This window comes from Alosa pseudoharengus, unplaced genomic scaffold (genome assembly GCF_046254945.1).
Source record: "Alosa pseudoharengus isolate Yale_2024_CS ecotype anadromous, Long Island Sound unplaced genomic scaffold, YU_APseudo_1.1 YU_APseudo_1.1_scf_15, whole genome shotgun sequence".
Taxonomy (NCBI): Eukaryota; Metazoa; Chordata; class Actinopteri; order Clupeiformes; family Clupeidae; genus Alosa; species Alosa pseudoharengus.
Window position 1 is genome coordinate 13,711,960 of NW_027468620.1, and position 14,565 is coordinate 13,726,524.

General features: G+C 43.7%; 2 protein-coding genes across 6 annotated transcripts in view; both read right to left on the bottom strand.

Moving 5' to 3' along the window:
* Positions 1 to 5: 5 nt before the first annotated feature.
* Positions 6 to 7,237, bottom strand: fam98a (family with sequence similarity 98 member A). Its single transcript, XM_076285049.1, has 8 exons — positions 7,103 to 7,237; positions 6,026 to 6,174; positions 5,546 to 5,680; positions 5,154 to 5,338; positions 4,939 to 5,019; positions 2,983 to 3,099; positions 1,732 to 1,899; positions 6 to 1,534 (listed from the first exon to the last, which is right to left on the bottom strand). Exons 1-8 carry the CDS (start codon positions 7,138 to 7,140, stop codon positions 824 to 826), a joined length of 1,584 nt encoding a protein of 527 aa, XP_076141164.1. The 5' UTR covers positions 7,141 to 7,237; the 3' UTR covers positions 6 to 823.
* A 699-nt stretch (positions 7,238 to 7,936) lies between these two features.
* rasgrp3 (RAS guanyl releasing protein 3 (calcium and DAG-regulated)) overlaps positions 7,937 to 14,565 on the bottom strand; it is a 36,623-nt gene continuing 29,994 nt past the window's right edge. For all 5 annotated transcript variants that reach the window (XM_076285641.1, XM_076285644.1, XM_076285642.1 and 2 more), the window contains 2 exons: positions 13,206 to 13,645; positions 7,937 to 11,527 (listed from right to left, as the gene is read on the bottom strand). In XM_076285641.1, the coding sequence (XP_076141756.1) occupies positions 11,519 to 11,527; positions 13,206 to 13,645 (449 nt within the window). In that variant the 3' untranslated portion in view covers positions 7,937 to 11,518. The remainder of the gene's footprint in view (positions 11,528 to 13,205; positions 13,646 to 14,565) is intronic.

A 14,565-nucleotide genomic window follows, 5' to 3' on the forward strand; every position in this document is an offset into this window, starting at 1 on the left:
CACTGTTGATTTTACACACGTTTCTTTATTTCTCTTCTCTCTTTTTTCATTCCCACTTCCAAGCAGTCATTTCCATATTATGTACATAACAAAGCAGCTTTGGGTGGCCTATTTGAATGTCATTAAATTTAAGTAACAGAAATGGTGGTCAGATTGTCTGCAAACAATAAAAGAACATTCATATTTTAGTTAGCCACAACTCAATTTGAAATAAAACAACTGTTTGAGGGGGAAAATGTAAACTAGTGCTTAACAAAAAAAGGTCTTTCACCTTTGTTCAATGAAAATAGTACGACCCATGAGAGATTCTGTTTGTTTTGTCAAGGTAGAATAATGTGTAGCAAGACCCCTTCAAAAGATCTCCACCTCCAACTAATCTCTGTAATAAGGCTTTGTCTTCATCGTGGTCAACACAGCCTGGTTCACCCAGTGGGATAGGTCTGGGCCGCTCTGTTCCAAGCTCAACCCAGCAAAAATCCCCTTAATATGGCACATTAATGGTTTCGCAGTGCGCACACGCGCACACACACACACACATACACACACTGAGCCTAAATAGTCTGGTGAGCTATCAGATGGGAATTGACTTTCTTTCAGTAGGCGGCAACCAACAACACAAAAGACGGCGCCTGAAAACCAAAGCGGCCACGGCCTGCCTTCAAGCTCCCCATCGCGTCGCTCAAGGATGTGAACGCAGTGCTGAGCTTGAAAATGACACCCGTCCCCCTCACGTACGCGACGTGTCACTCTTCTCTTTGTGCTCATCCCAGCTCCAGAGCCACTGCTGCGCAAACCCTGCTGTGGTGACCTGCCTTGGGCGGTCTCAGCTCGTGTAGTAGCCCTGGCCGAAGCCCGCCTGGTTGTACTGATGGCCTCCGTGCTGGAAGAACTGTTCAAACTGTCCGCCCTGGTTGTAGTTCTGGCCGCCTCTGCCGCCCCAGCCTTCTCCCCCGCCGCGGCCTCCCCTTCCTCGGCCACCGCGTCCGCTCCGGCCCCCTCTCTCCTGGTGGCGGCCCCCGTCTTGATGGTGGTTGTCGTGCTGGTAGGCTCCACCTTGGTGTCCGCCTCCACCTTGGTAACCTCCACCTCCAGGATAGTTTGGACCTCCTTGATAGCCTTGGTATCCCCCACCTCCTCCTCCTCTTCCTCCTCCTCCTCCATAACCCCCTCTCCCCCCTCCCACCTGATGACCCCCTCCATGTCCATCTTGGTAGTGACCATGATGGCCTCCACCACCACCTCCACCATCTGACCAGCCACCCTGAACTTTGCCCCCTCTGCCTCCTCCCCTTCCTCCCCTATCGTAACCTCCGCGCTGCTCATAACCCCCTCCTCCTCTCCCACCATGGGAGTGCTGGTCATAGCCACCTCTGCCACCACCACCCCCGCCTCTGCCCCCTCCTCCGTAATGCTGCCCACCGCCAAAGCCACCAGACGGACCATCCTGCCTCTTCTGCCACGAGGGCATCTCCGGGGGTGGTGGCTCGATCTCGTAGGGTCTCCCACCTCTGTCAGGCACACGGCCCATCAGAATCTGGTTTAAAAGAAGACAAGACAAGTGTTTGAACTGAAGCCAGTAAGAGCTGGACCAAGGGTCTGTGACTTGTGGCTTGTGGCTTGAGGGACAAATACTGTGACCAGTTCCTCTGCCCTACAGAACAGAGGTATTTCGAAGCATTTGCAGTAGTCCTGTAGTAGTACTTTGTTGTGAAATGCAGATAGATGCATTACCTTATTGATGGCACAAGCCGTCTTCTCTCTGATCCTTCCACTGCTGGTGCGCATAATTTTTGACAGGTCTATTCGTGCTGCATAGAGGTGAGCCACAGACACGACAGTCTTTGCATTCAGTGCTGCACGCAATGGTTGATAGACTTTAGCCAATTTTTCAGAGTGTGTCTGTTGAAAGAAAAGTGTGTTTTATGAACATCTCAGGACAACACTACTTGTAGAGAACAGTCTCAGTGATCAGGGTACCTACAGGTATAAACCCTATGACCCTTTAAATACTAAAAGCAAATTAACATTTAACTTGTTTATACCTGTAGGCAGACCCTTTTAGGATTACTTGAAAAGTAAATGTAAGACCAAACTTACATTCAATCTTCATTTAAAACAATTTAATACTTCTGAGTTTTTAAAACTGGATGGAATACTTTTTAAGGGCCTGCGGCCACCCTGTATATTTGGGTTAATAATGGTAAGATGAGACTCTAGTTGACACCTTACCACTAAGCTAGTAGTCATGATAATTATATCGACTTTTCAAGGCCTACAAAAGTTAGTATTGTCATTTTTATATATCGTACAACATCAGAAAACCCAAAAATGGATATCACATGACCAGTCACCAACACAGGGCATTTGTTTTCTTTCAGAAAAAGAGTCATGTATGATAAGAACGTGACAAATATGTTGTGACTGATATGACCCAATCAGGAAGTGAAATTGGGATCCTGCGTGATTGCTTTGAAAAGTCTCAAACACACTGAAAAAATGACCGCAGAGTTTTCAAGTGTCCACTCTGGAGCCCGGTTTCATAAATTGCCTATGTGTTTTCAGACTATAAATTTGTTAGGAAAAAAGATTGGCAACCAACTAACTTTAAAGATTATCTAAGAACTCAGACATGCAGACATGCAAGTGTGAAATCTAGCACTAGCAACAATCTGCTTTGTGTCTGGACTAATCTGGATCAATGCTTACTATTTGCCTACATATGGTCTTCTACATTAAACTTCTTCTATGACACAAACAGAAAATAAATGAGTTGACAGATCACAGACTCAAATTATTGGTCCTTGTGAGCTGCAAAACTAACATAATAACCAACACTAGTTGCCTGGGGTAATGGTTGGATGGTAGAGCAGAGTTTATCAGTCTGTTAGGGTGGAAACATTACTGGCACTAGCACAAAACAAATTCAGATATCAAATATTGTTTTCTGATGGTGCGTGTTGAGGAGCAGAGGCCGTGCTTCACCTTAGCCCGTTCTGACCACCCAAATGACTGCACCGTCACATCCAGACGCTTCAGCAACATCTTCCTTCTAACGTCATACTCATTCACAAGAGCTTGGTTGATTGCTTCAATTTTCTCCTACATGCAAACACAAGAAAGGGAAAGTAAGTCATCTGGCACAGGTGCTGACTCTTAAGTTGTTAGAGGGTCACCTTCACACATTCAAAATAATTATTATACGGCTCTTCACAATGCAGGTAGAACGACTTGAATTGGAGGTAGGTAGAATTGACTTGAATGGGATTTCCCAAAGTTCTACCGGTCATTATTTTCGCCTAAGGACCTCTAAATAATGACCGCTGTCAATGGCAACGGATCTCATTCAAAAGTGAAAGCAGCTGTGTTCTAAAGAACGTTTAATTCAAGTTCAGCGCGTGTTGCAAACTATTTGTTTCTCAGCAAAAGCCACAACGAAATGGTAGCAAATAAATGTAAAGAGACATATTGTGAAATTTATTCTTCCGTTTTGGCAAGTAGCCGTATAATAAGTATAAGTATATATACTCTTTTGATCCCTTGAGGGAAATTTGGTCTCTGCATTTATCCCAATCCGTGAATTAGTGAAACACACACAGCACACAGTGTACACACAGAGGTGAAGCACACACTAATCCCGACGCAGTGAGCTGCCTGCATCAACAGCGGCGCTCGGGGATCAGTGAGGGGTTAGGTGCCTTGCTCAAGGGCACTTCAGCCGTGCCTACTGGTCGGGGTTCGAACCGGCAACCCTCCGGTTACAGGTCCGAAGTGCTAACCAGTAGGCCACGGCTGCCCAATAAGCAGGATAATGTATAGAACGCCGGTCATTATTTGGAAAATAAGTCCCCGCTGACGCGTCGGGGTCCGGCTCACCCTGTCGGGACTTATTTTCACAATAATGACCGGCGTTCTATACATTATCCCTTACCTAATAGCACCAAAGAAAGAATTATAGGCCAAAGTATCAGACAATGCTTTTCGCTTACGACGACTACGTTTCAATGCAAACCATATTCTGGTTTTATTCAGAACTAGTGCAGTGCCAGTTCAAACATGCTATTCCTGTAGAAACCCTGTAGCCTAATTACATGCCCACAGGTAAGCCTGCTTTAGAAATAGGATGATAGGGAAAAACATCATTCCAGCTAAGCATTCAATAATGAATATTATATTATAATACATTACAATGACTCGGGACTATTGGGGTGAAGCACAGGAAAAGTACTGCTACTTGGGTGCAGCGATTGTCCGTGCTGTGGCGAGTGAGGTTCTCATGTGTTGGTGGATATCTCAGCGCCCAAGTAGCAGTGTTTCGCCCCCATATAGTCCCAAGTCAATATCAGCCTAGGAAATTGCCTCGTCTTAATCTGCATTGCCATTTGTATTCGTTGTGAATACGCGGGCCACAAGAAGTAATTAGGGATTTTTTCTTTTGTTGGCTCACTTTTACTCACAACATGCTATCCGGCGACGAAAGATTCCATTCACTATACTATGCTAAGCTAGCGGTGGCACTGCAGGACAAAGACAATGCATGCACAGCGACAAAAATGCCTTTGCCCACTTGTCTAAATCTAGGGGAGACGGTGAATAACACAATTTCAGAAATCGGTGGCGTGTTCCTTTAAATCAATTCTATCTGTTACCAAAGCAAAGGTTTTTGCTTCAGATGTTGTACCAAAATCTGCATATCTAGGTTGCACTTTACACTTTGATAAGCACCCTCTGAAGTCTAGAGTCTGCAGGTCTCAAGCGTCCCACACATTCTCCGAAGTCTACAATGCCAGTTCATGCATGAAAAGCAGACAAACATATAGTAAAGCATGAAGCAAATATGACTGAAGTAACTGGTAACTGTTTAAAAACAGGCAACTAAACTGAGATAGAAATTCTTATTGCTTCATTATAACCTCCCAAAACAACATAGAGGCAACGTACCCAGTGAACTGGTCCTAGTGGTTTCTTCAACAGAGGAGCTCCGACATGGTTGGGGGGCACTTTGGACATAGCTTCTTTCAGCTGTAAATACAAGAATGGGATGCACTTGAAAAACTCAAAGATTACTATATTACGATTACTATATTTAATACAGATTTATAGACTAGTCCAGAGAGTAGAATGTGTTACAGAAGTATGAATAATAGGAGCTAAACCTTTTTCTCGATCCCGCTAAAGAACTGGAACATGGTGATGTTGGCAGGGGGCTTGGACATGCCAAGGCCTACACAGATGCCCTTCAGCTCCATGAAGACATCACTGCCGCCTGACTCCTCCACCTTCTTTTGCGGCTGGTTTATCAGCACCATCCTGGAGGCTTCTAGTTCTGAGATCAGGAAAGCTGACACGGCCACAGCCAGTGAGTTAAGAGTTCAGGTATATGCACAAAAAATAAATACTTTAGACGAGGATATCGAAATGTATGAAACAAAAAATATCTAGACCAATTTTGTTTTATATTCAAAACACTCAATCAATAGTGATCCATACATACATATATACATACATTTCTAGAATTTTAAACAATTGAAGAGAAAGCCACCCTTACTTAAGAGTAGTAAGCAGTTGGATTTGTTGAGGAGCCTTTGGGTGGCATCTCCTGAGGTCAGGGCAGTGTATGGACATGCCAGCTCTGCCAGAAGTCCACTCACCTCCAGCTGAAAGCCCTCTGCCTCACTGGGGCCTAGAGAGGATGACAGACAGACAGAGAGAGAGACACACACACACACACACACACACACACACACACACACACACACACACACACACACACACACACACACACACACACACACACACACACACACACACACACACGATTAACCACGTCAGCTAATGGCCCACCTGTTAGATAGACTTTCTTTAATGGGAGGATAACATGTCACTGAAGTGAAACAAAATGTTCTCCCGAAGCCAAAATCGACAACGGATACGGATGAGGAATTCCCCGTTTTGTTGGGGTAAGCCTTCCAGAATCCTGTTTCCTCATCTCTTCGTCCCTCTATGGCAGGAAGCCATTAGCACTCACAGTTGGTGGCGTGCACATTCTCCTCCAGTTTGCAGTAGACCTTCAGTTCGGACACGATCCAGGCACAGAGCTTGGTGAACTCAGGGGATTCGGCTCCTCCACTCACCGCTGCATCCAGGGATCCATCTTCCAGCACGGGCCCCTGGTACCTATGACATGGGACCACATACAAGACTTGATAAATCCAAATGGATGCCATTACAAGCAATGTCATTACAAAAATTGTAATTTGCACGGGCAAACCCAAGAAATCATGGATCGACAATATTCTGAGGCACACACGGATACTGTTACAGAAGAGGGTTATAACATCCGCTGACTGCTCAGTAAGTGAAGTCATGTGAGGAACACAACTGGTACAAATAGTCCTTTGCTGTCAGTATTTGCCCTGGCTCTGACAAAACAATTGCCACAAGATGCCATGTTTTCTCACTCAATAGGAATCTACTCAGAAAGCTAACCTTTTGTGGTTACAGTATTTTTGGTGCTAAATATAGATCAAGCATAGAATAGACCAGATACAAAACGGTCCTGACTAGTGAGCCACACAAATCTCCATCTTAGGAGTCTTGCTCATTTGAACTAGACTCCATTACACTTTATGCCAATTCGAAATACGCTATAATTATCTAAACATATGAATAGAAGTCACCTAATCTGTAAACAATAATGCCAACGTTGCACGATTACATTATAAGCCAAACGGGCCAGTGCCAGCTGGAGGTGGCTCCAGGAGGTGGCTGCAAGGTTGCTAGTTAGCTAACGTTATCGTTGCTTTTGCATTGATTCATGACCTGAGGTAACGTGGCTTTGGCAATATGTCAACGATTTCCATTCGTTTCAGGCCATTCAGTTGTAGGTAGTAAATTACTTTACAAGATGACTTATCTACTTTGTTATGTTTCATTTAATAGAAACGCCTAGAGACAGACTGACATTATGAAAGATAAGCACACGTCTCATTGTCCATTGACATGTCACGCTAGCCGGCTAGCTAACTAACTAGCTAACCCAGCCGGCAACTTCTCTCAGTGCTCCTTTTCGTACGATACAGGTGAAATTTACATGGTTACCTACCCCAAATCTTCAAGGGAGTCCAGAATATCGGTCTCCATTAGACCAACAGATGCACAAATTCCTCGAAATATTTAACGCTGCAGCAGTCTGGTGCTAGCAGTGCCGTGTTGGCATAACGTTACCGTTGATCTCTCAGCAATCTAGTAACTCCTGTAATGAGCCGTCTCTGGATATGCCTGAGTAAAATTATTAAAGACCGCCGCAGTTGGTGTGGCACCTTTCCATTTTCATGAAAAAGACAAATATTACCCCATATGAACTATTGAAGGCTATCACCACCATTGTCACGGCAGCAAATATCTTCAGGGGTCGAACATTCAGTGAGAGACAAGTATCTGATATATCATATCTGAAAACCCCCGGAATAGAATAATATTACATGGGATTGGGATTTATGGGATACAATTCATTCTGTCATTTTATTGCTTTATTAGTTCAGTAGCCTATGTATGCTGTTATAAATACTGTGATTTTTATTATTATTATTATATATATTTTAGGCTACACATTGCCTGTGCACCTTTCTGATTTACTGATTTCAGCATTACTCTCTGTGACCACTAGGTGGTAAGCGCAGCAAAGAGTTATAGGCCTACTTTCATGTCAAGGCTACCTCTGATCTGACAGTATCTGAGCGTGCACTTGATACTGCTACTACTACTGTAGGCTAGTTTTACATAGGCATATTTAATTTCAATGGGAAAATCTACTCTGACATTAACCTTGAGGGTGGAACAACAAAAATGAATAGTTGCTTACCATCTACTAGTGACATTTTTCAAGTTCCACACCATGCCACACATAATTTGATAATCACGCACAGAATCTTTATGATTATAAGAGGCAGAAGATTTATTCGAAATGGCACAGGTCATAATAAAAGAAAAACAGTGGTTTGAGGTACAGAGAAAAAATCAAGCATACCATCTATGTGGTATCCCTTCTGTGTAGAGCAGGACAGACAGAACTAAGTTACTAATGAATCAACATGTACAGTAGGGAACACATCTTAAAAGTAAATCGGCCTAAAGCTGCACAAAGAAAATGTTCAATATATGGGTTTTACAGCAGATGTGACACTTCTAAGGATATACACAGTCATGCTGATGTCATTAGCAGGGGGATCTGAAAGCAAAAGGGGAAACTCAGTTCCCACAAGAGATGCTTTAAAGAATCTTTGTTCCAACCCACCAAACTTCCTTCTGTCTCATTTCACCCCTTTCTAAATTTCTATAAATATTCAGTTGTTTTTATCCAATATAAATAGTTTATAGCCACTTTTCCTGTTTTCTACAAAAATACAGTATATCTCATTTTAAAACCCGAACACCCAAATAACATTAGTCCAGTCAGGGACCCAAACTGGTAAAGGCATGGTTGCTCATTTAAAAGACACAATCCCTGTGGACATGGTTTTGCAGGTGATATTATGTACAGTGGATAATCACATTACTTAACAATGTTCACATGCTTAACCCTGGATGCCCCTTGCTGCTGTTTTGATATTATGGGTTTGCCCTTGGGCAAAACAAGCCTCTGAATATGTAATGGTTACATCACTGTGTAGAACTACTGTGCAGTATTTTGGACTGAAAACCAGGCTTGTGATGCATCTCTCTCTCTCTCTCTCTCTCTCTCTCTCACTCACTCTCACTCTCTCTCACACACAAACACACACACATACTCTTCACCCTCCTCTCTGCATCAGAGAACAGCATTTGATTTTATTGTATTAGGTCCTTGGTCCAAGAAAAATCCCTATCCATAATTTAAAAAAGACACTTCTGTCTGCTAACCAACTGTAATCAGTATGGTATCTCTCAGCTTATCAACAAGGAGAGATTTATGGAAACTGTAAACTGATTTTTCTTGAAAAATGTGCAACCTTGTTCTACATATGACTGATGAAATTGTTTATTTTACTTTACCTCTGATAGACGTACTATAATAATTAAATTAATAGTTGGCAAGGTTAAATAGCAAACTCTTGCAATAATAATAATAAAATAAAGAATGCTACTAAAGACCATTTATGAGTATAAAAATAACATCTGACCTGCAATAATGTTAAATAAAATTAAATAAAATAAGAATATACCCACTTTTTCTCAAGTAGACCAGTTTAACATCATGAAAATACTGGGGGACATTGTATCCATGTGAAAAGCAATAATATAATGCACACAGGAATGTTCACGGAGAAGTCTAGCATCCCCCTACTGAGAATTCACTTTGCTTCAGTTTCTATCCCTTATCCTGGGTGCTTAGGCGATAAGTAGGCACAAAGTAAATAAATACGATCACACCAAAACATAGGCTACTTCTTGCGTGTAAAAATGGGATGAATTCAACACATCTACATTTGTGTGTTAGCCTGTGAAACCATGCTCGCTAATGCTACATCTCAGGGTGATCTCTAGTCCAAGGTGGGTACCTACCTAAGAGCTCTATGAAGTCCCACAGGTAAAGTGTCTTCAGGTTTCACCCTCTATTTTCATATACTCTCCCTCTGCCTGTTCTTCTCAAACAACTTCATTTTTTTCTATAACATATGAATGTGAAGTCAGCTAAAATATGTTTGTACCACTGGTACTAGCATATTTGCTTCCCAAAAGTATATATTGCAATCTTATGACCTTCATTAACATATCTGTTAGATATTCCAAACAATACAGCCTGGACACATAAACAATTTTTTTCTTGATCATGGCAGATGAATATTACAAAAAATGTCCATCAATTAATCCCATACTCATATATTATACACATCTATTTGATGTAGTACATGTAATAACTCAGATCCCAGTGGCTGAAAAGCAGATTTAACCTCACATATGTTTGCCTTTTTTTTCTCTGATGTACTGTAGCTTAGAAAGTGTCTCACTTTGTCTACACTCAGCACTCAATGAGTTCTATTACAGTGACCTCCATCTCCCCTACAGTGCAAGACAGAAGGCCAGCCCCGACTGTCTGTTATCATGTACATGTCATCTCCACCTGTTCCTGGCCTCCTGAAGCAAGAGGTGGATGATGGGGGTGGGGGGTAGGGTGTATCTGTCTGTGATCCCTGTACAGATGGACGCAGCTTACTCTCCGCTTTACGCACTTCTCTGGATCACCATGGTGATGGAGGCACTGTCTGGCTCATTCCATCCGACGCCTGGCAACAGTAAGCAAACATGCACCTGCCCCCCCCCCCCCACACACACACACCTGGCTTGCAGGTGAGAGAGCTGGCGATGGCAGGAGCCACTGTTCTAGCCCTGAGAGAATGCCTGCGTTGCTTTTCGTCGATCGATGCAATGTGATGTGGTATTCCTGAGAACGATATAGGTCATAGGTCATAGTCTGGAGGTTTCTTTTTTTAATTTTGTAGTCCAGACAGTAAAATAAATTGTGTGATGATTCCATTCATCAAATTGAAATCCCTTTATGATATAGATGATGACCATATTTTCTTTTACTAAAAAAATAAAACCATTTTCATCATGTGTTGTTCATGAATTCTTGTCAATAAAGAAAGTACCATATTCCTGGGATCTGGAACTTGACAAAACTGGCAGAAAAAAAACTATATTATTATCAACAACACTCAATCTGGCAAATCAGTTCCATCCACCCTATAAAACAACATACTTTTTACCTGCTGATATTTCCACCGCATATTCCTTGAGCCTTATGGAGTATATTCCTTGGCACAATATCCTTCTAGCACATCCTATTTTACTTCAACTGTTAACGTCTTACTCATAATCACTCAGCACGTCTTCAACATTCAAATTGTCCTCTATTTGCTGTTCAACCAGTGTTAGTGCTCTACCATTCTTAACTAGCTGTGTCCTCTCAGCAGTTTACATAGTAACCCTTTATGACTCAACATATGGTACACATTCTCATATGTGTACATAATATACTTCCAAACGCACACACACTCTCACACGCCCAATTACAAACACATGTCAAATGTCTGGCCAGCCAAGTCTTTCTATGCTGTGGCATTCAGATTTCTGTTGTCTTTGCCTCCCCACCAAGTTAGCCAGAATATGACCCTGCTGGGATACACACACACACACACAGGTCAGGAGAGTGCAGGGTGTGTGCTGACTGTGAATCGGTTCCACCTGGACAGACAGCTTTTCCACCTATTGTATTTCCATCTATCCGCGCTACCCGTCTATCAGTCCATCCGTCCCTCTGTCCCTCTGTCTATTGAAGAACGACCTCTGGGGCTTTCATCCAGTGTGTCCTTTGCCCCAGCAGGAGCTGGCGGGAGGGAGGGCAGAGAGGAGTGCCCTAATCCTTGTCACCAAACGGGGGTCTCAGACACCCCAAGACATCCCCCAGCGATGAGAGCCTCCGTGGGCGAGAAGCTGAGGGCCGATGGGGGCTCCGACACTGGCCCCCAGGGTGGATAAGTCAGCTGGCCTGTGAGGGGGTGGGGAAGGAAGAGTGTGGTCATAAGCAATGCATCCCCATAGGGAAAAGGGCACGGTAAAGGCAGTACAGTATAATGTATTCATATAAAACTCAAACAACAATCAGACACATGCTCTTTTGTATATAAATCAATACATTTCCCCTTTGGTTTAAACTTACATATGTATATTTTAATGTGTCGTGTGTCGGTGTGTGTCAGTGTGCTGTATACGTAACAGTTCTCTTATAAAAAAAGAGCCCAGTTCACTGGACACAGTGGGTCAATAGAGGCATGGGGAGAGAGATAACAGACAATGAAAACAGATAAGAGGGAGAGAACAGATAACACCAAGCACACACACACACACACACACACACACAAGCACACACACACACACACACACACACACACACCAAGAAGGATTTAGAGCGTCACTGGAAGAACAAAACATAACAGGTAGTGCGCACACACAGACATAGACACAGAAGTTACATCAGGTTGTTATTTTAACCTACATCCTTGTGGGTCATCACATACTGGACTGCTCAAGTATCATCAAGGTCAAAATATAGACAAAATTAACACAGGGAGACAGATGCTTGTGACGCTTTGATTCAAGTCACACATACACACATAGACACACACGTACTAAATGACATAACTGGCACAGGCCAATCCCCTATCAACAATCACTGGGGTGCAAACACTTTGTCGGTAATGCACAATTACATTTCCCCCATGGCTTTTTATGGAAAGTGTTTCCACACCAGAGTCCTCTGTGTTCCGCCTCTGGACCCCTGGTGACACGGCTGGTCTTAATATAGTCCCCTAAAGCTGGACGGGCGCGGGAATACAACGGGGGGAAAAAACTGCGATTCCACATTAAACACCATCAGTGTATCTAGATAATCTCTTGTAGAATGAGAGTGCAAAACTCCCTGTGGCAGACAGCCACTGAATCTCTTTGTTACCACGGCGATGGTTACCAGCGAGGCTTTCATAATGAGATGTTCCAGAACCTTGAGTCGGTGGGGCTGGCACGGCAACCGACAGAAAACACTCCTCTGCGCCGCTAACCTAGATTGGGCCGGCGGGTATTAAAGCTGCCTCACCCTCGTGTGTTGGGTGTCTTTGTGGATTTGAAATTATATCCTACCATCACAGACAAGTAGGAGGGAGGAGAATGTTTTAATCATTCTGTATTAACACTTACAGTAAAGAATACATGACCTCAACCTGAAATAACACAATGTGCCACTGTTGACTCTGTCAGCAGGCATGTACTGACACTGAAACACAAGTTATCCATCCCTGGGCTCCACTACACTATGTATCCATGTTTGCAGTACATGATCCATAAGGGTTGTGTGGTTTAATACACTTTAGTGCTCGCACTCCCCTCACACACACACACACACACGCACATACACATGTACTGCACACGCACACGCACAGACACACACACGCACGCACGCACATGCACACACACACACACACACACACACACACACAGAGAGAGAAACACACGCACACGCACACACTTAGTCACAGATACACACACACACACGCACGCACACACACGCACGCACGCACATGCACACACACACACACATACACACACACACAGAGAGAGAGAGAAACACACGCACACACACAAACACACTCGCACACACAGAGAATACCCACCTCCATGACTCCGGGGACATCTGTTTTCTGTCTGTGCATGGCTATGCCATTGTGTGCCACCTCCACCACCGACCCCTCCGTCTGCTCCTGGGAGTCCCTGCGGCTCCTCGGCTGCCCAGCGGCCATCCCCCCTCCTGCCGTCGTTGGCGTCGGTGTCGTCGCGGTGGTGTCATTCTCCCACCGTGCGAAACCCTTGGAGCCCTTGGAGGCCTTGCGGTGCGGCCGGTATCGCATCTTGGGGAAGGTGTGCGAGCCGCCGTCGCCAGACGCCCAGCCGTGGTCGCCCCACAGCGGCTCCGTCTGCGTGGCCTGGCTGGTGGTGGCCCGCTGGAGTCGCACCGAGATCCGCTGGGCTGAGCCAGTCATCAGCGTGATGGACTGGCCCTCCAGGTCTGGGCCGGCCGGGGTCACACTGGGGAACTCAAACACCTCATCATCATCTGGAGAAAGGAGGGAGCAACAGTGCACAGTGTTCAACGTTTACAATGAGTATGGTATAGAATGGAGAAAAGTATAGGTCATTGTCAGAGGCGGACAGAGTACACAGCTTCATTACTTGAGTAAAAGTACAGCTACCCTTTGCTAAATTTTACTCAAGTACAAGTAAAAGTACAACAGTCAGATGTCTACTTAAGTAAAAGTACTGAAGTACTTGTTTTTAAAAGTACTTGAGTATCAAGAGTACAAGAGTACATTTTCTAAATATTGCATTACTACTGCCACAGTGCTTACATTTATGTACAGAAACGTCCTACATGGAGTTATGAAAAATGTTAATGTTAATACCTTGGAGAATGTAAAAGGAATTGAAAGTAAAATCAAGTCATTTTCATCTTTTTACCATGTTGCCAGTGATGGGCAGTATTTCTAATATATGTATTTAAAATACGTATTTCAAATACAAAATACTATTTTGTAATTGAAACACTTGAAGCAAAAACTATCATTAACTTGTTCAGAAAATGTAAATAGTCTGGCGAGGTGGCGCCACAGGTTGGCACATTCCCAGGATTGACCTGCTGCATCTTCATCCATTGTTTCGTCCATGGTTTCGTCTCTTATCTAAATTTGACCATGGAGTTGACTTTAGCAGAAAGCTCAAGGTGATTGCTGATAGGCTGTCCCAATCAGTGTCGCCTGCACAATCCAATCACGTTTGAGAGGGAAACAACAAATTGAGGGTTTCCGAGATTTTTCTTTTTTCCTTTTTTTTTAGAAGTAACGGGTACTCACGGTTATGGATAGAAATGTAGTGGAGTAAAGAGTACAATATTTGCCTCTCAAATACACTTGAGTAAAGTCATGAGTACTCCCCAAAAATGATACTCAAGTAAAGTATAGATCTCTCAGAATTGTACTC

Excerpts from the sequence above, each read along its gene's own strand:
- fam98a (XM_076285049.1), bottom strand. The coding sequence starts at position 7,140 with ATGGAGACCGATATTCTGGACTCCCTTGAAGATTTGGG. Across the intron at positions 5,020-5,153 it reads TTAGCGGGATCGAGAAAAAG|CTGAAAGAAGCTATGTCCAA; the intron begins GTTTAGCTCCTA and ends TTGTATTTACAG. Across the intron at positions 3,100-4,938 it reads CACTAGGACCAGTTCACTGG|GAGAAAATTGAAGCAATCAA; the intron begins GTACGTTGCCTC and ends GTTTGCATGTAG.